Genomic DNA, 24,942 nt, shown 5'->3' with positions numbered 1-24,942 from the left:
CCTCCAATATTTTATCTGCTAGTAACGCAGTTAGGGACTGAATTAAACCTTCTGCCCAGTTACCCATGAGACCTCAAACAGGGTACAGAATTTTACAGCGACCGAGGACACCTGTAGATTCACAACCCGATTTCATGATTGAACATATCCTACCCCTTTCCCAGTGACTTTTCAACCCATGTGGGATTTAGTCTTTTTTTAAACAACAACAACAACAACAACAACAACAACAACAACGCACTTTCAGCTTCTGGGGGCACTGCTTTGGAGAAGGGCATACTGAAGGTAGTGTCACTTTGTACATTGAAAATGATCAAGGAGCCCTCCAGAACAGTGGGAGGATTTCCGCAGGTGTATTCTTCAACATGCCATTGATGCAATAATAGCTTATTAATAGTGGATTTGTACTGGACCATTCAAACATCACTCTGCTTTATTAGTTGTTCTGCAATGCTTCTCCAGTGCTGCTGCATTACTGCCATCTGAAGGGACACTCTTGCCAGAAGCTGAGTTGGAATATACCCCAGTTCAGCAAAGGTACCACCAAGGCCAAGAAGCTGCCAGCATGGTTAACACACATAGTTAATTTATTGGAGGCAAAAAAGCATATTGCCCCCCCCAAAAAAAACAATTTAAAATCATCATAATCAATGACTTATTAAAATAGATTATAAGCAGGAAACAGGCTAGGGTAGTGGTAGGACCTTTGGAGGAAAGGGAGGCTGCATACAGGAGGAAAAGGAGATTTCAGACACGCTGAATGAATTATTTGCATCTATATTTACTACAGAAGACATAGGTTAGATCTTTGTGCCTAAACTTTCTAAAGAAAGGAGTCAGAGGAATGAAGACAAATAATGGTAATACCTCTAGGACATATGGGCAAATAAAATGAAATCAAGCCACTGGATCTAGAAAATATCCAGTTAAGAATTCTTAAAGAACTCAAATAGGAAATTGTTGATCTTCTAACAAAATTATGTAACATCCCCAAGAATGGCTTCTGTACCCAAGAACTGGAAAGTGGCCCATGTAATGACAATTTTTTTAACACTTTCTGAAGAGATCCAGGAAACTACAGGCTGGTTAGCTTAATGTTTGTTCAGTCAAATCCTCCATGTTTAGAGGTATTATGAATAGCAGTTGCTTGGTTGGGGAGAGGAAAAAAATTACTATTGCCCTCATGAGTCCCAATGAGAGGGGAAGCAATATATCAGTAATTATGATGATGTGCTTGTGAGCTTCTCAGAGACATCTGGCTTGCCACTGTGGGAAACAGGATTCTGAAGTATGCTAGGCACAGGATCTTTGGCCTGACCCATCAGGGATATGTGTATGTGTGTGAGATGGAGGGTTGGAGTGTGAGAGAGATGGATAAAATGAGTATGTGAGACAGAGAGATGTAATGACTGTATGTCTGTTAGAGAGACGGTATGTGCACATGTCTACGTGTGTGAGAGAGAAACAGTATGTATGTGAGCATGAATGAGATACGGAGGGCATGCATGTGAGAGAGATGGGAGTGTTTGTGTTTGTTTGTGTGCGAGAGAGAGGTGGGCGGACAGTGAGAGATGTATAGAGAATGTTTTCGTGTGTGAGATAGAGTGAGCAGGGAGCCTGTGTGAGAGAGAGATGCAAGTGTGTGTGTGGGAGATAGTGATGGGGTGTGTGTATTAAGAGAGATCAATAGAATGATGATGATGATTTATTAAATTTGTAGACTGCCCTTCATCCAACTATCACAGGGAAGTTCACAGCATAAAATGCAAAATGAGAACACAAAATGCATAATAAAACAAAGAGACCAATAACTCTACCCCCAACACATTGAAAAGGCCATAGAATGTTAATCAGCCAAATGCCTGGTTGAAGAGAAACCTTTTCGCATGGTAAAAAAGAAGAAGTGTATAACAAAGGCACCAAGACAGCCTACCTGGGGAGAGCATTCCACAAATGGAGCCACTGCGGAAAAGGCCCGTTTTCATGTTGTCACCCTCCAGACCTCTCATGGAGGAAGCACACAATGATGGGTCTCACATGACGATGGCAGGATCCAGGTTGGTTCATATGGGATGAGGTGATCCTTGAGGTATTGCAGTCCTGAGCTGTTTAAGGCTTTATAGGTTGAAGCCAGCACTTCAAATTGGGTCTGGAAACTAATTGGCAGCCAGTGTAATTGGGCCAGGATCGGTGTAATATGCTCAAACTCTTGCCCCAGTGTACAACCAGCTAGCCAAATCCTGCACCAGCTGAAGTTTCTGAACTATCTTCACAGGCAGCCCCACCTACAACATATTGCAGTAATTGACCTGGAGGTTACCAGAGCATAAGATGACAGAAGTCCAAATAGGTGTACAACTGGGCCACCAGCCAAAGTGGATGGGAGGCACTCAGGGCTGCTGAGGCCACCTGAGCCTCAAGAAAGGATCTAGAAGAAACCCCAAGTGACATACCTGTTCCTTCAGAGGGAATGTAACCCAATCGAGAGCAGGCAACCTCCCATCCATCCAGTCTAGGGAATGTGTGCTATATGTGTTATGTGTGTGAGAGAAATGAGCTTGGGTGAGAGTTGGAGTGAATGTGTGTGAGAGAGAGTGATGGAGCCAATGTGTACGAGAGAGACAGAAAAAGAGGGCTGGAGTGAGCTTCTGTTAGGAGGGAGAAATGGACCGAATGTGTGCAGGTGTGTGTGAGAGAGATGCAGCGACAGTGAGGGATGGGACGAGTGAGTGTGTATGACAGGGTGAGGCATGGATGGTGAACCGAGCCTGGCGCGTGTGTGCACTTGCGAGTGTACGTGCTTGTGCTTGTAAGACAAGGAGCGTGTGTGTGCACCACCAGCTCGCCTGCCCGCCCGCCGGCACACATTCTGGCGGGCGGAATCCCCCCAGGGCCAGCGAGAGGGCTGAGGCGTGGAGGGAATCGCGACAGGCGGGCGAACCATGGTGGCCGTCACCTGACGCCGCCGCAGCTCCGCCGCCATTTTGTCTGGGAGTGGGAACGCGAAAGGGGGAAAGAGATCGGCGAGGAGGAGGAGGAGGAGGGAGGCGTGGTGTAGGAGGAGAAGGTAGAAAGGGGACGGGGTCCCAGCTGAGAGGGCGGACAAGCAGGCAGGAAGGCAGGCGGAAGGAAGGGCGAGAAGGAGAGGATCTGTCTGAGGCAGAGGCGCCCGCCAGAGCGAGCCGGAGTCCTCTGAGGGAAGGAAGGAGCCTCCGTCCGCCTGGCCTCGGTTGAACCCCTCAGCGGCAGCAGGAGGAGGAGGCTCCAACAAGGCCGGTGCACTGGGCTGGGCTTCTCCTTGGTGGGGCGGTGGCCGGCCCTCCTCCTCCTCCTCCCTGCCGCCCCGTTGCCCTCTCGGCCCTCCTCCTTCTGCCGCCGCTGCTGCTGAGGGGATTTGGGCGCCGGGGAATTCCTCGCCCTGTCGCCGCCGCCGCTTTATTTTGGGGTCCACAGGGGAGCTGGAAGAAAAGAGCCTCAAGGCCGCGCGACCACCACCACCTTCCTCCTCCTCCTCCTTGTCGTCGACATGTCGGGCCAGTCGATCACGGACCGGATCACGGCGGCGCAGCACAGTGTCACCGGCTCGGCTGTCGCCAAAGCCGTCTGCAAGGCCACGACCCACGAAGTCATGGGCCCCAAGAAGAAGCACCTCGACTGTGAGTAGCGCAGCCGTCGCGGGCCCGCCAGGAGAAGGGCTTGACGGAGCCTTGGTGGGTGGGCTGGTCGTGATGGTGGCGGCTAGTCCCAGCTGGGGAACCCCTCGGATGGGGCTCTCCCTGCCGGCCTTTCCAGCCCCCGGGGGAATGACCTGCCGAGGAGGGAAGGGTCGCCGCCGCCGCGGGGATTGACAGCGCAGCCCTGAGCATGGCTGTTCAGATGTCAAGCCCCGCTACGCGTTCAAAGGGGAAACGCTCTCTGCTAGTTGGGGTGTGTGTATATGTGTGTGCGTGTGTTTTAGGATTTCAATGCAAAAATCACACGAGGAGTGAGTGGGGCTGGCTGACTTTCCAACCTCGCCCCGTTTGCGGGTCAGAGCGAAACCGTCAGACTTGGTGGGTATAGGTTTAGTTTTGAAAGGGCTGAGCGCAATGCCACTCCTGGCAAGGAAAGCAAGCAAAGCAGTTGGGCGGGGGGGGGGGGAGGAGGTTGCAGCACGACTAACAAACTAGGTTTGATAGGGTTTGTTTCTGGAGGTTAAGGTTGCAGTTTTGTGCTTGCATACCTGGAAGGAAACCCCGTTTAACTTTATTTTTGAGGAGGTGGGGTTTTAGGATTGGGCTGTTCAAACACAAATGGCTTGCTGAGTGCAATGTATGTTTAACTTTCGGTGTTAAAACATAACTCTCAAATTGGCCGTGATGGGTGTGTTAAAATACTAGTACTAGTTCAGGGTTGTCAAGACAGACAGGAGAAATTCATTTAGGAGGCTTGACAGAGACATTACCAGCTGGGCAGAATAGGGTTGTTTTGTGGTTGAAATTGGACAAAATAGATTCTTGGCAGGGTGCAGGGGAAGGATATTAAAGCAGGAAAGTTTTGTTTTTTCTTAGTTTTATTTCCCCCTCTCCCTTAATCCCAGGACTTGATAATGATGGCAGTTCATTTCCAGTGACACATTGACTCCTTGATTGTTGAGCTAGTTACCAATTGTATTCTTGGGGGTATGTGGTCTTCTCCATTACTCCATCACTTGATATTACAGTACCAGACTTTCTGGTTGTGCTTACTTTGATAGTTGGTCGTGTATGCAACATTTGCAGTAGGAATGAGATCCTGCCAGTATTGCAACAGTTGTCAAAAATTAGTGGGGGTGGGGACTCGGAGTGAAATGTTGACAGCCCCTTTCTTTTGCAGACTGAAGACTTGCTTTTTCAGAGCCTCTTACTAGACCGAAGACCCACTTTTTAATTTCAGCCTGTACCCAGGTCTTGTATATATGTCTGTGACTTGGGCTTGGGGAGAGATCCAAAGTTCAGTAGTATTTGCTCATAGAAGGTCCTAGGTTCAATTACCAGCATTTCTTGTTAAAATAGAAAGGTGGTGCTGGGTGGAATCAGTTATCAATTCGACCCTAAAAGATCATTGCTAGCCAGAGTAGAAATTATGTGGTATAAGTCAGCTTCTAGTGCTTTGATTTTTTCCTTTCTAGGAAGAGCAGGTGCAGAGGATGACAGCGGGGCTTCTTACAGTTGGGTAGAAGAGAGAATTTCAGGTGATGTGGGGTAATTGAAGCTGGGCCTGCAGAAACCACCTTTGGTGTAAAACGTGAGAGTCCTGTCCTTTTCTGCACTTTTTCTCTCCTGCTGATCAAACAAAGTCAGGTTTTCACCCACTTGTGAGTCCTGGCAAAGTGGGAAGTTTAAAGCAGACGTTTTAAAATGGGCTAAAAGGAAAGGTGGTGTGGATGTAAAATGCTTTTATCAAACAGTATCAGTATACCTGGCTATCCTTGAATAGGATTTACCTGTTGCTGTGCCCACCTGCCCCCCAAAAGCAAAGTAATGCTGTTGCTTTCATTAGTAAGGTCATTAGCTTTTAGATTCCCCCCCCCCCAATCTTGTGAATTTACATTGCAACTTCCAAATAACTGAAATTAAAATATCTGTTCCCTAAGAGGTCAGTGAATGAATATTGTCAAATGACTCTCATCATAATGGAATCTGCCTCCAAATAAAGAACATTCTTAACCTGATGCCTCAAAGGTCTGAAGTCTTCTGTTAACACTTTGACCAGATAAGATATTGTACTCTGCTTACTTGGAGTTTAGCAGTCTTGTTTTACATGTATGGTTAAAAACTGCAGTCCTGGAAGATGAAAGTTTTCATCCTGAAGTTAGAGTAGCAAGCCAGTTGAGAAATTGCCCAGTTTGTCTCACCTCAGTCATAAGTTTGCTGGGAAAAGTCACTATCTCTTGGCCTCAATCTTTATCTGCAGTATGGGACTAATACTAGGCTATCTTATGTGGATGTTGCAAGGATTTCTGAGATAATGTATCTGAAGTACTTTGAACACTCTAAAGTGTTTTATACATGTTCAGTAATGCTGTTTCATTAGTGCTGTATGTTTCATAATGTATTCAACAGCATGCATAAAACACTGTCTACCTAGAAATCTACTTGTTACCCTTTGATGTGGAGAAACTGTGTTGACATGAAATGTAGTTACTCTGCTGCATATTGCAAAACATATATTGAATCTGATTGTTGCTTGGTGTGAGTGTGTTTCCTATTACTTTCAGGGACAACTCCCTCTGACTTACCGGGGCTCCAGCTACTATGTGGTGCAGTAACAATGTGCATTTCCCATGTCTTACTCTGTGATTAAATATTTCTTTGTGAATACTGATTTGTTTATGATGTACTCTTCGATCCTGTTTCTGCAAATATATAAACTGTTTTGCAGGGCAAAAGCCACCCCCTTTTGAGCCCTTCTTGTATTTTCATTTTTTATTTTTTTTAAAAAGCCAGTATCTAGACACTCTTTACAAAGCAATACATAAGAGGCAGGCACTATTTTACTTAGTTCAATAAGAAACATTAGTTGCTTACAGTGTTCTGACTAGTGATTGCAAAGGCACTGTGGTGACTGATAAGAATTTAAGCGTTTATTTTAATGTTTAACTTGACTTGTGATAGCCCCCATCAGGTATCTTTGGTGTCGTCCACCTCCTGCAGCAGTATTTCTGGCTACAAGCCCATTGTGTGTTTAATTCCAAAAGATTATTGGGACTTCTTGTGCTCAAAAGCTGAATCTTTCAAAAGCAATCATATTCTGAAGTCTGAATAATTATGTAGTCCCTGTTGTCATCATTGGTATGCTAGCATCTTAGAGTCTTTTAAGTATAACACAACATTTTGTTGTCTGGATCATTTCTCTACTGCGGTTGTGAAGTCACCCAAGGCCTAGGTCATAATGTAACCTTCATATGTGCTTTTGAAGAATGATAGTCTTCAGAATGAAAGGAAGTATAAATTAATTGTAACATCCGAAGTTCTTGATCCCAGAAGGTTAGTATGTGCAGCTGTTGCAGCAAACAACAAAGAGTGCTTTGGCACTTTAAGGACTAAACTTATTTATTGATGCTTGTGTATTTAAGAGTAGTTTACAAAGAGTGTTTTGGCAGTTTAAACTTACTTATTGATGCTTGTGTATTTAAGCATCAAATCTTAGTAACCATAGCTCCAATATACTGTCTATAAAATCAGAAGAATATTTTCTTGTGGTTTCTGTTTCCTGTGAAAGGTTGAAGTTCAGATGCAAAGTTGAAATCAATAATTGAGGAATAATTGATATTGATTTATATATATTAGTAACATTGTATTAATGTAATATTTTATTTTTATATGTAACTATGTATTTTTGTACTATTTTGCATCAGGAAATTAAGAGGTGTTGACATTATGTTATTGAAGAGTTTTAAAAGCAATATCTATCTATCTATCTATATCTGTACTTTTTGCCCATTTGTTAAAATGAGTCTATAATGCGAATCTCACTCCACTGGAATAATTAAGTGCTAATAATTCTTTATACAACATGCCATTATCATGAAGTTCAAGAAGAGCTGTGAAGTGCTTATGTGATTTCTTGTACATGAAGCATTGTTTTTTTAGGTTGTGGAAAAAATGGTTCTGCTTAATCCACTAGTTTCCTTTGTTTGAAAAATGGCTTTTATTTAATGCTGACTGTGTAAGGAAAGGTTGGTGGTTTGGAATTATCTGAAGCTGGGAGCCATTGGGGTGTTTGTATTGAAGAGGTTATCAAGCACTGCTGTGCTGGTTTTCTTTATAGAAGCGGAATAATCTTGTTTTTTAGGATTGTTAATACAGGGTGGATGTGGGTAAGAAAAGATATGTAAGGTAGATAAATGGTATGCACTTACTCAAAGCTTTCCTCTTGTCTTCCTTCTTCACATAGCACTTACAAGAATGTATGATCATCTCTTTAACACTTTCAAAGAAGAAGTATACCAGTTGCAGTAAAAATGAAACTAGAACGGTATCTTAGGCAATAAGTGAAAATTTGGGTCCAGAGAGAGGGTTGATCAGAAGCCCAGCAAAACTGATGTGGTCTTTCACAAACTGTGAATGCTCTCCAGCTTAGACTGCCATTTGGCATATCATAAAACTTTCACACCATGCATCATAATTGATACTTCAAACATGCCAAGATTCCTGCACTTCATGTTTTTAAAGGATTGTTTTTGTAAGTTACTCTACACAGAAGGAGAGATGATCCATTGACAATCATAGCCTCTGGTTACAAAATTTGTACATCAGAACAGATCACCTGCGTATCAAATAATATAAAATATGCTTTTGTTTGTTTATTCATGAATCCCCTTTTTGTGGCAGCTTGGTATACTTTGTTTCCCAACTGTTTATCCCTTCATAGTTGAATGGATATTTGTTTTGGTTTTGAAAACTTTGAAATATGGATGGGAAGCCTATGGCCCTCCAGATATTGTTGGAATCCATCCTACATCAGTCCTAGCTAGCATGGCCAGTAGTCAGGGATAATGTAGTCCAACAGCATCCCTATCCCTGCTTTAGGATAACTATAGTAATCTTTCTCTCAGTCTGCCCTCTGTCCAAACATGGTATCTGATAGCAATCTGGTTTCTGATTGTGAGTGGGTTATCCTGGCACTGTGGTTTATTTATTTTTCCAACTGCTGGACACACTTGAGAGAATAATTCATTCTGATACAATCTTGTATTTGTATCTTGCTGAGCAAAGAGCACTGGCAGTGGTGGTACTTTGCAGATGTAGTAGAGAGATAGTAAGGACACCAAGGTATTGTTTGCCAATGCAATGGATAGAACATTGAACCTGAATTAAAGGCAATTTTGGGAGTTTGGGCCCAGTCACTGAGCTGGTTTGCACACTTAATCTTAACTATGGTTTAAAGGTGAAAGTGCATTGTGCTGATGCATGGGACCAACAAACCTTGGTTATTGTTTGTGATTTGTTTGGAGCCAGGTTTAGTTGTAACTCTAAAACAAATCATAGCTTAGATCTTGCTGGCATGGCAGAGAAGAAGCAAAGCAGCCGTGATTTAGCCCTGTTTACCAGCACAAATCATAGTTAACCTTAATTGTGGCTTAAAGTGGCAGGCAAATGAGGCCACTTTGTCTCAGCCTAAGGTTGTTATAAGAATTAAATAATAGCATGCATGCTGCCTTGAGTGTTTTGGAGGAACCAGTCGAGGGATGCAGATGTAGTTTAAAAACGTGTGCCCTTATAATAGGCATTTCAGTGTGAAGATAAGGAGAATTAACTTAAAACTGGGTGATCTGAGGGGCCCTACTAGCCATATGTCTGCAAGAAATTATATCCTGCAAAGATATAATAGTGTATTTAACACTTATAAAGTGCATAACATGTTCTAAGCGCTGCACAGATATTAAAGGTAAGGCAGTTTGTATACATTCACATTTATACACTTTACACCTGAATCTTTAGCTTGTTTATGTGTTTTCATCTTCATTGTCCAGAGATGGCCACTGTACTGATATTAGAGAAACTTCTTTTTTGTTATCTTTTGAGGAGGGAGGTTTTTATGCATTGACTTGTACTGCCATTTTAGTGTATCCTTTCATGATAATTCTACTAGGAGAGCTCCAGTTTTTCTACTGACTTAGCTAAAGGAAGCTATAAATGGCAACCAACAACGAAATATTGCAATGTTGCCTCAGAACCTAAATTCTGGAAAATTATTGTAAATATGTTAGCACACTATCAGGTTTGGAGTAAATCAGCACTAAAAGTTACTTTGAGAATAAAGCTGAGGAAAAGAGGTATAGATTAGTTACAGTATGCAGCAGCAAAAGATAATCGTGAGAAAACCATGGAAGAGTGGGAGGGAAGTCAACTTTTTAAGTGAATGTATACTGGAAAATGTTTGATCAATTGTATTTTATTTGTGAAAATTTATAAATAAAAATAAAACCAACCTAAATTCTAGGCTCCACCCAGCATGGAACTGGAGCCTTGGATTGCTGCTTGGGGCTCATAGAAAACACCTCTTTTCTTTCCCATTATTTTGTATACCAGTGATTCCCAACTGGTGGTCAGAATTTTCAGAAGTAGAGGGCTTGGCTTTTGAAAAACAGGGGTTCCATAGTACTTAGCTATGGAAACCACTGGTATATACCAAGGGTTCAGAACTGGAACTAGCTGTCAGCCTGAACCAGTTTTATTACTGCAGGGAGGTGGGGATGAGGTGGAGTGTTGCTTAGGGATAACGGTTTGTGGTTTTCTTCAACTTTATGGCATAAATATTCTTTCTCTCCCCTCCTCCTAATGCTTATTTCCAGATTACTATAAACTGTTAAGGGCTCAACAGGTCACTTCCTGTCTCTTGCTTTCTTAAGTTAACACATTCAATATTTCATTGCTCAGCTGCCCATAACCATGGACTTCAGGGTTGTTCACAATTCCACTTGTCCTGTGCCTAGAAAACACGGGCCTGAGAGGTTTTCCACTTGCCCCGTGTTTTCTAGACATGGATCCAAGCGGTATTTCATTTATCCCACCCATTTCCCCAGGAAAACCCACTGTTTACCACTGAATCGGAACAAATGTCAATCCACAGAAAAACTGATAGAGGTTGATGTTTGCTCCAATTTAGGGGTTTCTGAGAGAAAACGGGGGGCGGGCGGGGCGGGCGGACTATCAAATCCCAGGCAAACCAGGGGTTGGGGATGACATAGGCAGTCAGCTGTAGAACACCCATCAGACTTCTGCAGCTAGTTGGCACAGCTGCAGCACTTCCCAGCCATTGTGGATCGGGCTCAGGGGAGTTGTAGCTTCTTAGTAGGTACTGTTCTGAGGATTAGTTACAATAACACCTCTTTGGCTGCTGCACAGCAGCTGAACCATGCAGTCTGAACACAAGATATGCCTGGGGTTTGCCAGGGTAAAGAATGCCAGGGATTTAGAATACAGTAGCCTACAGCACTGCATGGCACAACAGAGTTCTGAATTGGATCCTTGTATGGTAATGGAGGAAATCAGAACTTGTTAGTCTCAGAGGCATGCTGTGACAAGAAACACCCTAAGGAGCTCCTTTTTTTTGGAAATGCAGAAAACAGTTGTAAGTTTATGATGATCTCTAGCAGATACTGTAATACAAAGTTCTTTTGTAAGGAAGATGTAGGCTAGAAGAAGTACAGTACTCCTTGTAGTAATTATGCAGAATTATTATGGAGAATAATTATGCAGAGCTCATGAGTGCAATACAATAGAAACCAAATTGGGTTAGCTTCCAGTGGTTTCATGTAAATGTTAAAAAGACTGGGGGCCTCTATAACCATGAGTCCTCATGTTTGCTTCTTGTTACCTGCACCTTTCCCTTTTCTCCTCTGTGTTGGTCTCCCAACTGTGGAAATTTATAGACCATAAGATCTTCAAGGCAGGGATCTGTACTTTGGTTAAGTTACTCTTAAAACCCCATGCACAGTGATGATGGTATTGTTGTAGTAGTAATAATTATAATAGAACTCAGATGAATAAAATTTCCAAAACAAGCATATGAACTAGCAGCTTTTCAGATAATCATTTGCTGGCATTAGTGGGGATGGATCTGGTTTTTTGTACCTCATCCTGTGAGCCATCACCTATAGTCTCCATTTATTTCTAGTGTAATGTAAAGGCTTATTCCTCTTCAGAGCAGCCCTGCCCCATTTCTGAGGATCGAGGCCACTTAGCTTCAATGATCTTCAATCTTCAATGAGCTTCAGTCTTCCTTGATCCACAGAAATGGAACAGGGCTGCTATTTCCATCCTTTTTCTCCTGGTCATTTCTGTGAAGCAGCAACAGCAGAGCTTTTTAAACAGCTGCAAGTGAAAGAGGGAAGCATCAAGGAAGAGTTGAATGTTGCCTCCATAGTTGCCGTTGGGTATAAATGTTGGTAAACAATTCCTGTGCTGCTTTCTGTGCACATGGTCTTCATATATGCAAAGAGAAGAGTAGGAACATGTCAGGAGAAGAAAAGGCAGTATTCAGTATCATAATGCTTTCTCCCCATGGAAGATGTGTGTCACTGAAATTCTGAAGTTTTGTTATAAAAGACCAATACACAACTCTATCTTGGTCATTGTTTCAGAATTCTCAGAATCGGTAAATTAACCTTCATTAAGCCAGATGTTCATATGTGTAGTGAATTGTTATCTTGGATTTTGTTACTATTGAATTTTAATGAGATTTCATCATAATGTGTGATATTGAAACACAAATTTTCCTTCACTTCATTCACTAAAACTCTGTGTTGTGTTAATGTCCACTAGCTTCAGTCTATGTGGTCTCATGTAGATCTGAAGGTTTGATCAGATCATCCATCTACACAGTTTATAGCAATAATTTCTATGTAGTAGAGGTGGTAGACATTTTTGTTTACCTGGGTTCCACCATAACCAACAACCTTTCCATTGATGCTGAGCTGGACAAGTGTATTGGCAAAACATCTATGGCAATGGCTTGCCTCTCCAAAAGGATATGGGAGAATGTGATGCTAACGTCCAATACCAAGATGAGCACACTGCTTTGTGATAGTGAGACATGGGCAACTTGCACCTGCCAGGAGCTTGGTCATGCCCACACAATGGAAGATAACAGGACCCCCAAGGACATGCTCTGTGAGGAGCCTGGCTTCAGGCACTAGGCCTGTTGGCAGACTAATTCTGGTTTGCAAAGATGTCTGCGAACATAAAGGCTGGCAACATTAACCCTGCCATGTGGAAAACCCTTGCAGACAACCACAGTGCCTAGAGACGGACAGTCAGGTTGTGTATCCACAGCAGTTACCAGAGGAGGAATGACCACCGGGAAGAGCACAGAAAGAAGAAACGCCTTGGTACATCTGTAGTAGCACAATTGGATGCTTTAATCTGACCCAGCTGTAACAAAACATCTCTCTAATATTGGTCAAACTTCCAGCAGTTTGGCTTCACCCCCAAGTGTGCACTCCTCCATTGTCTCTTGAGGCAGATGAATTTCAACAACAATATGTAGTTAACCAGCACTGATGGGGAAATGATGCATTTGAAATTGCGAATGTTACAGGTGCCCATTGTGGTTTTAGTAGTTCATAATCTTTATTTCTGTTGGCTTATAACACCTTGCTTTCAGGATTTGCACTGACTGCCAGTTTGCTACTGGGCGAAATTCAAAGTGTTATTAAAAAGGTAAAGGTAAAGGACTCCTGACAGTTAAGTCCAGTTGCAGCGCTCATCTCTCTTTCCAGGCCGAGAGAGCCGGTGTTTGTCCACAGACAGTTTTTCCGGGTCATGTGGCCAGCATGGCGAAACCAAAGCAGCGCATGGAAACACCGTTTACCTTCCCACCGAAGCAGTACCTAATTATCTACTTGCACTTTCTGGTGTGCTTTCGAACTGCTAGGCTGGCAGCTGGGACCGAGCAACGGGACCTCACTCCGTTGCGGGGATTCGAACTGCCGAGCCCAAGAGGCTCAGTGGTTTAGACCACAGCGCTACCCGCACCCCCAAAATGTTATTACTGACATATAAATCTCTATGAAGCTTAGGACCAAGTTATAAGAGACTGCCTTACCCTTTATACACCCAGTAGATTGTTGCAGTCTGTGGGAGAGTTTCTGATGCAAGTTACAAAGATCTCAGAAGCCCACTCTGTGGAAAAGCATTCCTGTTGAGATGTGACAGGTGCCCACTATCTGCACTTTTCGAAAACAATTTAATATACTTTTGATCTGACAGATTTTCCCCAGCTGGATAATGGGTCTTCACCTGCTTCATACATGCACCTTCCTTGGTGCTTTTCTCCACATAATTGCTCTTGGGTATTCTCTTGTGCATATGATCGTATGGAGAAACACAACCTCTGAATAAGCAAGCAGTGGTGGGGGCGCCATAAGGTACTGCCACAATCATTTAAATTGCTTGCTGAAGGGATTGATGCACATCTCATATTGCATTTTATACCCAGGGGTGTTTGGAAATGGCCAGGAAGAGAAAATCTTTATCTGAACTGGCCCAAGAGGTGGCTTATGTGATCTATTAGTGGAAGGGATGCTGACATTAACTTCTGATACAGATTTATATATACACCATATTGCAATTATATTAATGTCACTGCCCAGCAATAGGTCTATGTATGCATTTGTTTGTTCAAGAGATTTATAACCTACCCTTCCAGTACATTTGCATTCCTCAGAGCAGCTTGTCAGAGTAATGAAATGTGAAAATATATTTGTTCATTTTTATTGAGAGTCATCCAGCAAGCACATTTACAGATCACAATACACAGATCTCATTCTTCACTAAACATGCACTGTTGCATCTTGCCTTAGCTAGTAGTAAAGAAGGTTGCTTTCATTTTAGTCCAAAATGTGGATTCTTTTTATTGTGAGCCTTCCCAAGACTAGAGATTATGTGGTTGCAGGAGGTTTGTGTGTGGGAAGCATGCAGGGAAACCAAACTAGAAATTAAGGCATACTCCTCACAAGCAGCAGTAGTCTGCTTTCTAAGAAAACTTGGGGTTCCTTTTCAGTGTGTTTAAAACTGTTAGCAATAGACATTTCTTGGAGAATAATGTTTTTATGCAACTTGCATGAGGCTGGATATGATCATTGTGATCCTGGGAAAAAACTATGATGATTAGAATCTGAGGCAAACACACTGAATTGTTCTGGTCAGTATTACAATAGAAACACTATATTTTCTTCTGAACTGCAACTTGCACTGTTTATATCTCTTGATAAATTCAAGAAGCTTGTGTACAAATCAATGTGATTTACTAGGAAATCCATAAATAGGTAAAGGGACCCCTGACCATTAGGTCCAGTCGTGACCGACTCTGGGGTTGCGGCGCTCATCTCACTTTATCGGCCGAGGGAGCCGGCGTACAGCTTCCGGGTCATGTGGCCAGCATGACTAAGCCGCTTCTGGCGAACCAGAGCAGCTCACGGAAACGCCATTTACCTTCCTGCCGGAGCGGTAGCTATTTATCTACTTGCACTTTGATGCGCTTTCGAAATGCTAGGTTGGCAGGAGCAGGGACCGAGCAACAGGAGTTCACTCCGTCGTGGGGATTCGAACCTCCAACCTTCTGATCGGCAAGTCCTAGGCTCTGTGGTTTAACCCACAGCGCCACCCACGTCCCTGATAGGAAATCCATAGATACCTTTAAATAACTGGATCTTTCGCATATTCATATAGTGGATGGTTGGTTCCATAATTCAAGGGAAAATTTGAAGAAAAATAGGACTGTAAGTCTTCATAACATTTAACCTATTTTTCCTTGTCCCCCCCGCCCCCCACCCACTGCTTAATGTAACAAGTTTCCTGATTAAGAGTTCTGAAAAACTTTAAAGTTTGCCACAATTTTGTTACATTTTGGGTTGGTTCCAGTTATTTGCTCAACTCTGGATTTGGAAGTATTTTTCTTACAGGCCAGCATTACTATCTTTGGTTTTCATAAATTGAAAAAGTATTTGCAGTTAAGGTTGTATAGCTTTGTCCTCCAATTTGGGGTGTCCATTTTAAATAAATCCTTAGTTCTCAAGCTATGGGGCAGCTCTTCCGCCTTTGGGGGGGCACCTGGTGGAGGGCTCAGAATTCTCGGAAATGACAAGCAATAGATGCCTTTTTCATCCCCCTCACCAGGAGCTGGTTCTTTCTTTCTTTCTTTCTTTCTTTCTTTCTTTCTTTCTTTCTTTCTTTCTTTCTTTCTCCTTATATTATTTACATTCATTTCTCTCCTTTCCCTCCAATATTGTTCAAGGCTACTAACAATAATAATCCTACTACATTTTTTGAAAAGAATATGTAGAATATAGCAATCGGGTTTACACCTGGTACAAAATGCAATTGTAGCAGTACAAACAGACCTCAGATGTGGATCATTATGTGCGCACAATTGGAATAATGGGTGTGGCAGAAAGCATTTCCCTGACAACAGAGATCCAGTAGTTGTGAGAAACAAGGTATTGGTGGAGTAAATTAGATATTATTCCCTGAGGTTGGTTCTTAGTCTTCCAGGTCTAATGCTTTTCTTCTAATTGTCAAGACGAGCAGCAGTTAATTGATCTTGTGTATCCCCTCATTAAAGGCTCAGCTCTTCTAGACAGCAGCACCTGCCACACAGTGGTGGAAAGCTAATGCACAGCATCTTCAGTTTTTTATGGAAATAGTCATATCTCAGTAGGAATGTTGTTCCATGAAATAGGAGCATCCACACTGAAAGCCCAGTTGCTGTGAACAGGCGTCTGATATTTTAGGGGCTTCTGTCTGTAGCTACTAACCTTTATCCTTTACCTTTAGTAGTGGTAGTAACTGCATACCACTGCATGCGAAGATCACTGCAGATTCACAGACTATTTGTGCTGGGCTAGAGGCCCCAGAAGGGTAAAATAGGTTTTTAAAAGGGGCCTGAGTTCAAAAAAATGCGAAGAACACTGGGCGGGGGAGCATTGCAGGATTTTTTGGCACATGTTCACATTTATAAATTGATCCCTGCTGTTTGGAATGCATGAGTTAAAAGAAGGCAAGCAAAAGGAGAGCCTGATACTGTGGCAAGCTGTAGCAGTCCTTGGGGAATTGCCCTTTGCCCTTCTAAGTCCATAGTTGCCTTGCAAGTTCTGAAGATAGTTCAGTACTTTGTGTGAGCTGTGGCCAGGATGACGGTCATCTTTGGGGACTTAGCCCTTTTGAAAAACTACTCTAAAAGAGCAAGAATACTGTAGTTGTAAGAAGTTTCCTTCCACCTACCCGTGGAGGTTTACTCACATTTCGTAACTCTTAACGTAATCACGTATTTCATGATTACAGTTTTACTTGTGCTGCTAGCTGCTCTGGGACTAAGTAGAAAACAGGCTAGATATACAGTAGTAGCTATTTACCATTATTGCCACCCTGCTACAAGTTCCCTTCCTTGCTTTGTTGGTTGATATTTGCAGGGTGGGGATCCCTGTAGTGCAGCACCAGTGTAGCCTGGCCCTGGGAATTGCCCTTAACTCATTTTCTATGGTTTTTCTCAGTTGGCCACCCGGTGCTTGCAGAGACTCTTTCCCCTACTTGTTCTCTGTTGGAGGACTTAAACCAGCCGTCTCCTGTTTTGCTGTAAGGTACTCTACTGAAGGAAGTTTGGATTACTCCAGAGTAAATGATTAATTGCATCATAAATGGAGATGTGGAGCCCCCCCCCCAATGGGGGGCTTCAGTTTTTCCCAGGCCTTCACATTTCTAAGCATAAATGTTCCATTGTAAAGTGAAAATAATCTCAGTGAATATAGACAGTTTAGCTTTGCTTATTGCCAAAGCATTGGGGTAGTGCCATTTCACTGTACAATTCTTTCCAGCCTGTGCAAATGCTTCCCACATCTGACCCTCCCCTTGCCCACTGTGTGTGGTAAGGTCTCCAGAGAAACTATAAAGCTTTTATCCTTGCTTTGAAATGTTGGAAGGGGCAAACCTCTTTTGCACTGGCTCTTTGCCAGATGTATTGGTCTTAGATTCCTGCTTTGGTTTAGATGGCTTCTTCTAATAGAAATGTAATAAATAATAATAATAATACAGTGGTACCTGGGTTTTCAAATGTAATCCGTTCCAGAAGACTGTTCGAGTTCTGAAATGTTCAAAAACCGAAAACTCAAAACAGAAGCCTCAGTATGGAAAACTCAGTACGGAAGCCGCGTGGCATGTTCAATTTCCAAGGCTTGTCCGAAAACCAAACCATTTACTTCTGGGTTTACGGTGTTTGAAAACCGAAATGTTCATCAATGGAGACGTTCAAAAACCAAGGTACCACTGTAATGTGGGGAGCTACTATTTTTGTTTGTTGCAATGTTGTGTATTTTTGTATTTTTATATTGTAAACTACCCTGTAGAATGGGAGTGGGTGGCGCTGTGGTCTAAATCACCGAGGCTCTTGGGCTCGCTGATCGGAAGGTCGTGGTTTGAATCCACGCGATGGGGTGTGCGCCCATTCCTCTGTCCCAGCTTCTGCCAACCTAGCAGTTCGAAAGCACATCAGTGCAAGTACATTGGTACTTCTGGTTACGATCTTAATTCGTTCCGGAGGTCCGTTCCTAACCTGAGGTACCACTTTAGTTAATGTGGCCTACCACTGCCGCTGTGCCACTAGCACACGATTTCTGTTCTCATCCTGGGGCAGGCACAGTTCTGAACCTGAGGTACTACTTCCGGGTTAGCAGAGTCTGTAACCCGAAGTGTTTGTAACCTGAGATGTTTGTAACCCAAGGTACCACTGTAGATAAATAGGTACCGCTGTGGAGGGAAGGTAAACAGCGTTTCTGTGAACTCTGGCTTCTGTCACGGTGCTTTGTTGCACCAGAAGCAGTTTAGTCACGCTGGGCACATGACCCAGAAAGCTGTCCGTGGACAAACAGCTGATCCCTCGGCCTGAAGCAAAATGAGCACCGTACCCCATAGTTACCTTTGACTGGACTTAACCATCCAGGGGTCATTTGCCATTTTCCTAAAATACCCTGTGATCTTCAGATGAATGATAGTATAGAAATTTAATAATAATAATAATAATAATAATAATAATAATATAATTGCCTATAGTCAATGCTCACATCTCTTATTCCTCCTCTTGGGAAGAGAGAACACTTATTTATTTCAAGATAATACACTTTATTTTTCTTTATTGAGTTGGTAGCACACTCTTTTCAGCACCTGCTTGCATGCTGTGGCTCTGTGAGACTATTTTTAACCAAAGGTTGGGTGTCAGAAAGGCACAGAGCTTAATTTAGAGACTGGTTTTGGAAAGCTTGAAGTATTGTCTTTACCAGTGCAAGGAATTAATGAAAAAGAGAAAAGAGAGCAACTTGATACTGAAAGATATGCAAAAGGAAAGCAGCATTTGGGATTTGTTTAAGGCTGTTTCTCCCCCCCCCCCCTGTACCCCTGGAGTGCATAGTTATTGTTAAAGAAGAAATGGCAGAAACCTGGAGAATGTGAGGTTAGGGAATGAGGAAAGAATGGACTGGCAACCAGATTGCTTGCAGGCCAGATTCCTAATGTGAGGCTTCATAAGCGTACAGTGGTGCCTCGCAAGACGAAATTAATTCATTCCGCCAGTTTTTTCGTCTAGCGAATTTTTCGTCTTGCGAAGCACGCTGTCGGGAAAGTTTTGGAAAAGCTTCAAAAATCACCAAAGTCTTCAAAAACCTCAAAAAAGGCTACCACACCGCGTTCTATGAGTTGCTCCTCGAAGTCAAGTTGCAACTGTATTAACGGTGTTAAGAAAAATGAAACAAACTTGCAAGACGTTTTTGTCTTGCGAAGCAAGCCATTAGGGAAATTCGTCTTGCGAAGCAGCTCAAAAAACGGAAAACCCTTTCGTCTAGCGAGTTTTTCGTCTTGCGAGGCATTCGTCTTGCGGGGCACCACTGTATTTCCCACTTACGTATAACACCTGCAAAATATTTAAGGCACTAAATAAAAACATTTGCCCTGCTGTTTTTGTCACATTTTCCTATATTTGTTTTAAGTAAATTATCTTGTTTTCTTATATTTTAGATCTTATTCAGTGCACAAATGAGATGAATGTGAATATTCCACAGCTGGCAGACACACTTTTTGAGAGGACAGCAAACAGTAGCTGGGTAGTAGTGTTCAAAGCTCTAATTACAACACACCACCTCATGATGTATGGAAATGAGGTAAGACAGTAGTCAATTTGCCATAGAACATTGTGTTTAATGGTAGGAAAACATTCAGATGTGAAGTGCTGGTGATCTCTGAAATGATGGTGAGAGAGAACAATTAAAAAATACCAGTCTGAATTGTCTATCCTGTTGCCTCACCTATTAGTAAGCAAGTACGAAAGCCTGAGCTTAGCAATACCCCCCCCCCCCGCCGCCTTTAAAATACTCAGATTGCTAAATTAGTGATTGTATTAAATGAATGAATTGTCAGCATTGCACTGCTGGTATAGCTTTTCATTTCTGTAGGAGAAATTTATACATATACTGAAAGGTGCAGGAACTCTGTTCTGTATCTAGCAGTTGTGGAAACTATGTCAGGTTGCATTTGGCTAGATTAGAAATATTCCTACGGAAGTCTGAATCGGAAATGAATTTAATACACATCTCATTATAACACATATATACCTACACACATTGGGGTGAATTTGAACAATAAGCTTTTCTACAACCATCTCACTCTTCACAGAATTGTATAGGAACTGTTTTTGGAGAATAAGCTTGGAGCTTTTTCATTCATTACTTAGCCCTTGAAATTCTATTCATGGTGGAATCAGGAGCAGGCCTTGGTCTCATTTGCCCCAATCAACTCCCCTAAATTTCTTCTCACAATAAAATAAGAAGTGCTTGAGTAGATCCCACTTCAATTTGAAAAACTGAATTTCCTTGAAATTACAGGGTATAACTTGCTTTCTAGTGGATTCAGTCTCATGGGATTGGGGAGATGCAGCAATCAAATAAGCACAGACCTCCCAAGTATGGTTGATAACTCCTGTCAGTGGTAAGAGGGAGCAGGGTGCATTCTCTATCTCACGGCTGGAACAATCCCAAGGGACAATGAGTGAATGAGTGAATAGTTCCTTAGTCATGCCATCTTGCTGTAAATGTGATGAGCGTTGAAGGTGTTGGCAATGGGGGAGGAGGAGAATGTATTTGTCTGTAGTTTATACTAGCTTCATTTCCCTATCCCATGTAGATGGAGAGTTTGCATGTGCGTCACTAAAGAATAGCCTCGGAACCATGTTTGTATCTTTTCATAACCCTGCTGTGATGTGGGCCACATATAAATGAATTTTATGCAAAGGTGTAATGTGTAACAAGTTCTGCTGCCGTTATCCTTTCTTCACATCAGAGTTTGCACAACATGGTGGCTGTCAATTGTGTTACACATTGGCCCTTGTTGCATAACTCAGTTCCAATTCTGGCTCTCCTGAGCAGTGATTGAAAAAATCAGGCTTGATAGTAGATCTAATTTGCTTGTCTTAGTATTAGATTCCCCTCCTGCTTTTAGATATGCCTTATACAGCTGCGTAGAAACTAGTTTCTCTTAACACGGTTATGTCTATGGGGAAAAAATAAATGAAGTAATCTGGAATCTAATTCTTTCTCAAACAGCGTTTTATCCAATACTTGGCATCTCGAAATACCCTGTTTAATCTCAACAACTATCTGGATAAAAGTGCCATGCAGGGTAAGAATTTTTTACTTTTCTATTCTGAGGCAGATTGCAATTTTCAGAATAACTTCTATGGGCTAAAGGAATGTTAGAAATTCAGTCATCTTAAATAAACCCATTAATGTATCCAAATTGTATTGGAGAGGCATGCTCTTTTATTTATTGAAGTTTGCATCCAGGTGTATTCTGCAGTTTCATTCATTGGCTCTAGTAGACCAGTAGTCCAGTCCAGGATTTGTAAGTATGGAAGTCCCACTGACTTTAGTAAACTTCACAACAAAGTAAGTATCTAGGAGTGTAGCCTTAGAATATTTGTGATATGTTTTGTATTGGGAAACAAATAAATCAAGTTAATATGAGCATTTATACTAGCTATAATTGCATAAAATTTCATAATGAACCTGACATTCACCTCAGAATTATATCTGCTTAGGGATAAGATGCATATTTCTGACTGGCTCTCTGTACATCTTCATGGTTCCTAAGTAAGATAACTTACCTGAAGGCTGAGGCTATTATCCAAGTATATTTATTTATCTGTAAGTCTTGTTAGAGGAAAGTTGGACTTACTTCCAAGTAAACATGGATAGGATCAGTTTTGTAAGCATCCAGGATTTTCCAGAAAGCAAGGGTTGATACTTACTTACTGGGTAAAATATTGGCCTTGTTTGCATGTACCACTAAACCATGGTTTGTTGCATTAGCCAGGATTTGTATTGCAGCCAACACAGCTTGATATCCCACATGACTCTATGGTGCTATAAAGTGTTACAGCCTCACTATATCACTAACCAACATCAGCAGCAGGACAGAGGAACTCTCCTCTGAGTTCTTTGATTGCTCTCAGTGCACCATGAAGTTTACCTCCCTTCCACAATGCATTCAGTGCTTGCCTGGATTGGATCTTTTCTTAACCCTGCAAGCCCTCTCCTTTATTATTATTTTATTAAGCTCCAGGAAATGTGCCTTATGAGAGAAGGGACATGTGAATACTTATCCCATGGCCCAATGAACTGCTCTAGGGAATTTATCCTCAAACACCTTTTACTCTTGTCTCCATGAATTTCCAAACCTTTATGGAAGAAAGGAGGCAGAAGGAGACATTCACCATTGATGTGTGTTAGCTGCCAATTCTAAGCTGTGTTTTTAACACGTGCTCAAGGAGAAGGATGTGAAATTGAAATTACTTCAAAGCAAAATAGGCAGGCATGAAAGGGGGAACTTGTTGGGAAGGAATAGGACAGGGAGGAAACCTCCTGCCATTGCAAAGTGTTTGGATAGAGGGTAAGATTCGGAAAGTGGCAGCTGAGAGTTGCTTAATCTTGGAAGCAGTTTCTTTTTACAGCCACCCTTGCCTTGCACCTCTGTTGCCAAGTAAGTGACCAGAATTCAACACTAAAACAAACTGGGAGTTAGTCAGGATGCCAGGTTTTGAAACAACAAGAAACTAAAGTTAGCACACATTGGCATTCAAACCCTAGTTTGTCAGAAACAAGCAAAACATCATTAGTTCTCAGGATGGGTTTGAATATTCAAACAGACCACAATTAGTTAAACACCTGTAGCTCTCCAGGTGTTGTTGGATTGCACATCCAATTACCCCTGACTATTGGTCATATTGCTTGGGGCTTTTGGGACATGGAAACTAAGCACACATGGATGGTCATAGCTGAAATAGTCATGGTTTAGTGTTGCATGCAGATATCACTGTTCTTTCTCCATTAAATGTAAATCTACAATCTTTTTGGTTGCTTAGTAGAGTTCTAAATATTCAAAACCTGAGAAATACACACTGCAGAACTTGTGTTGTTTGTTGTTTGACTCCGGGGTTACTTATGGGGGATTCTGTAATCCTTATGATACATAGAATTGTCCACTCCCGGATCATGGCGGCTCTGATGACTTGTTTGTCCCAGGGGCAGAATACCCACTGGGATATAGCAACCTGGTCTAGACAGTTGAGGCTTCATAAACCATGGCTTATGATCTCAACTTTGTTTTCAAACCAACATGTGGCCAGAATTCCCTAGTTTGAATGTAATGGGACTTGATGCAAGCCCAGCAGATCCTTTGCATCTTGACCCTGGCACCCACTTCTGGCACCATACCCATGAATTTTGAAGCTTCTAAACTGAATCAGGGCAGTATGTGATTTATGTGTCTCTGGAAGAGAGAGCCAAAGGAAAATAATGGTTACCCCCAGATGCTAGATAACATTCCCCCCGGTTCTCTTACATGAATTATGTTTCTATTTGATAGATGTTCATTCTATTTTGAAGAGATAAGTGTAGACTTTAACATGTATATAATTTAGATTTCCTTTTAAACCGGTTTGTTGTTGTTGTTGTTTCAATTATAGTGTACCTCAGAAATAAAGAATCTAAATTTAAAAATCATTTTTATCAACCCTGGTAAAATGGCTTTCTGATGGTGCAGATTGTTAAAATATTAGTTTATTGGTGAAATACAAAACTTTTATAAAATCTTGTGTGAACCACATAAACATGTGTTAACCACACATAAACTTATTTTTCAATTAAGACTGTTAGAGAGTCTCACTGGTTCAAAAAGTGTTGGTTTTTATTAATTTCATGAGGCAACATTCAGAGAAACTATACCAACTTATCAGTGCTTGAAGCATGATCATTATACTACTAGTTTCAAATGTGTTTAATAATGGCAAAGGTGTGGAGAAGGTGCCCAAGGAACTTTTGGAGCATAAGTCACACTGAGTAAAAAGTGATAAGAATACTAGAAGAATGAAAAGTCTAATTGAATAGCATTTCATTTCCAGGCTATGATATGTCTACTTTCATCAGACGATACAGCAGATACTTGAATGAAAAAGCACTTTCTTACAGACTTGTAGCAGTTGATTTCACCAAAATGAAAAGAGGGTAAGAATTCCATTTATTTTTATGCTCTTCTAGTGACTGGATGGGCATCAAAGTGTTTGAGAAAACAAAATTGTCAAAACAGAGTTTGGAAATTTGTGCAAAAAAACATGTTCTGATGTGAAATTTGAAGTATGCAGTGATAGAAAAATGCAACTTTTGGAGCATTGAATCTGACAGTACATAAAATGTTCAGTGGCACTGTTGCAACAGCTTGCATAAACTTTTAGGTATAAGTTTGAACCTTTTGGGAGATCAGAATATTCTTTAAAGTATTTTATATGGAATAATTTGATGCAGAACTTTGGAAAATACTATTCTATATATGTTATTCAAAAGTCCCACTGATTTCAATGGGCAGCAGTAGAGTCCTCTTTGTTTGATATAATCTGTAGTGCTGACATCAGATACCATAATAGTGTGTTCAATGATTGTATTTGTTTGGTTTATTTTCTATTTTATTTTGAAGGATTGATGGTGTGATGAGAACAATGAATACTGAAAAACTTCTGAAAACACTCCCAATTATTCAGAATCAACTAGATGCACTTCTCGATTTTGATGTAAGCACTGTAGCTGTTATTTATTACTACAATCCATGATAAGCTTTATGGAGGGTGAAAAATGTGTTGTGATTTCACTTTCTAGTGATTTGACTTAAAAAATCTCTTTGCTTTTTACGCAGGCAAACCCAAATGAACTAACGAATGGTGTAATAAATGCTGCTTTCATGCTCCTCTTTAAAGATTCCATTAGACTTTTTGCAGCCTATAATGAGGGGATCATTAACTTGTTAGGTATGTGAAACAAAACACAACAATTGTTTAAACATTTACCAGTGGAGACCTGTATAAATATGCAGATGTGGTTTTGTTTGTAAT

The 24,942-nt window shown here is 41.7% G+C and overlaps 1 protein-coding gene across 5 annotated transcripts in view; it reads left to right on the top strand.

Annotated features, from left to right (window-relative positions):
• Window positions 1–312: 312 nt before the first annotated feature.
• The window catches only part of LOC310698205 (phosphatidylinositol-binding clathrin assembly protein-like), a 53,052-nt gene continuing 28,422 nt past the window's right edge, over window positions 313–24,942 (top strand). For 2 of the 5 annotated variants that reach the window (XR_014521382.1, XM_083485143.1), the window contains exons 1-7: window positions 316–3,159; window positions 3,390–3,656; window positions 19,527–19,669; window positions 21,107–21,182; window positions 23,962–24,064; window positions 24,531–24,624; window positions 24,747–24,858. Coding sequence is in view for 3 of the 5 variants with exons in the window: in XM_083485143.1 (XP_083341269.1) it covers window positions 3,527–3,656; window positions 19,527–19,669; window positions 21,107–21,182; window positions 23,962–24,064; window positions 24,531–24,624; window positions 24,747–24,858 (658 nt within the window). In the remaining 2 variants the exon portion in view is untranslated. Of the gene's footprint in view, window positions 3,657–19,526; window positions 19,670–21,106; window positions 21,183–23,961; window positions 24,065–24,530; window positions 24,625–24,746; window positions 24,859–24,942 lie in introns of all 5 variants that reach the window. The other 3 variants (XR_014521383.1, XM_083485142.1, XM_083485144.1) reach the window with 2 other exon arrangements.

Source organism: Podarcis liolepis, assembly GCF_965112155.1.
Source record: "Podarcis liolepis genome assembly, chromosome: Z".
NCBI classification, from domain to species: Eukaryota; Metazoa; Chordata; class Lepidosauria; order Squamata; family Lacertidae; genus Podarcis; species Podarcis liolepis.
The sequence above is the reverse complement of the archived record's forward strand: the minus strand, read 5'-3'. Positions and strand labels throughout refer to the sequence as shown.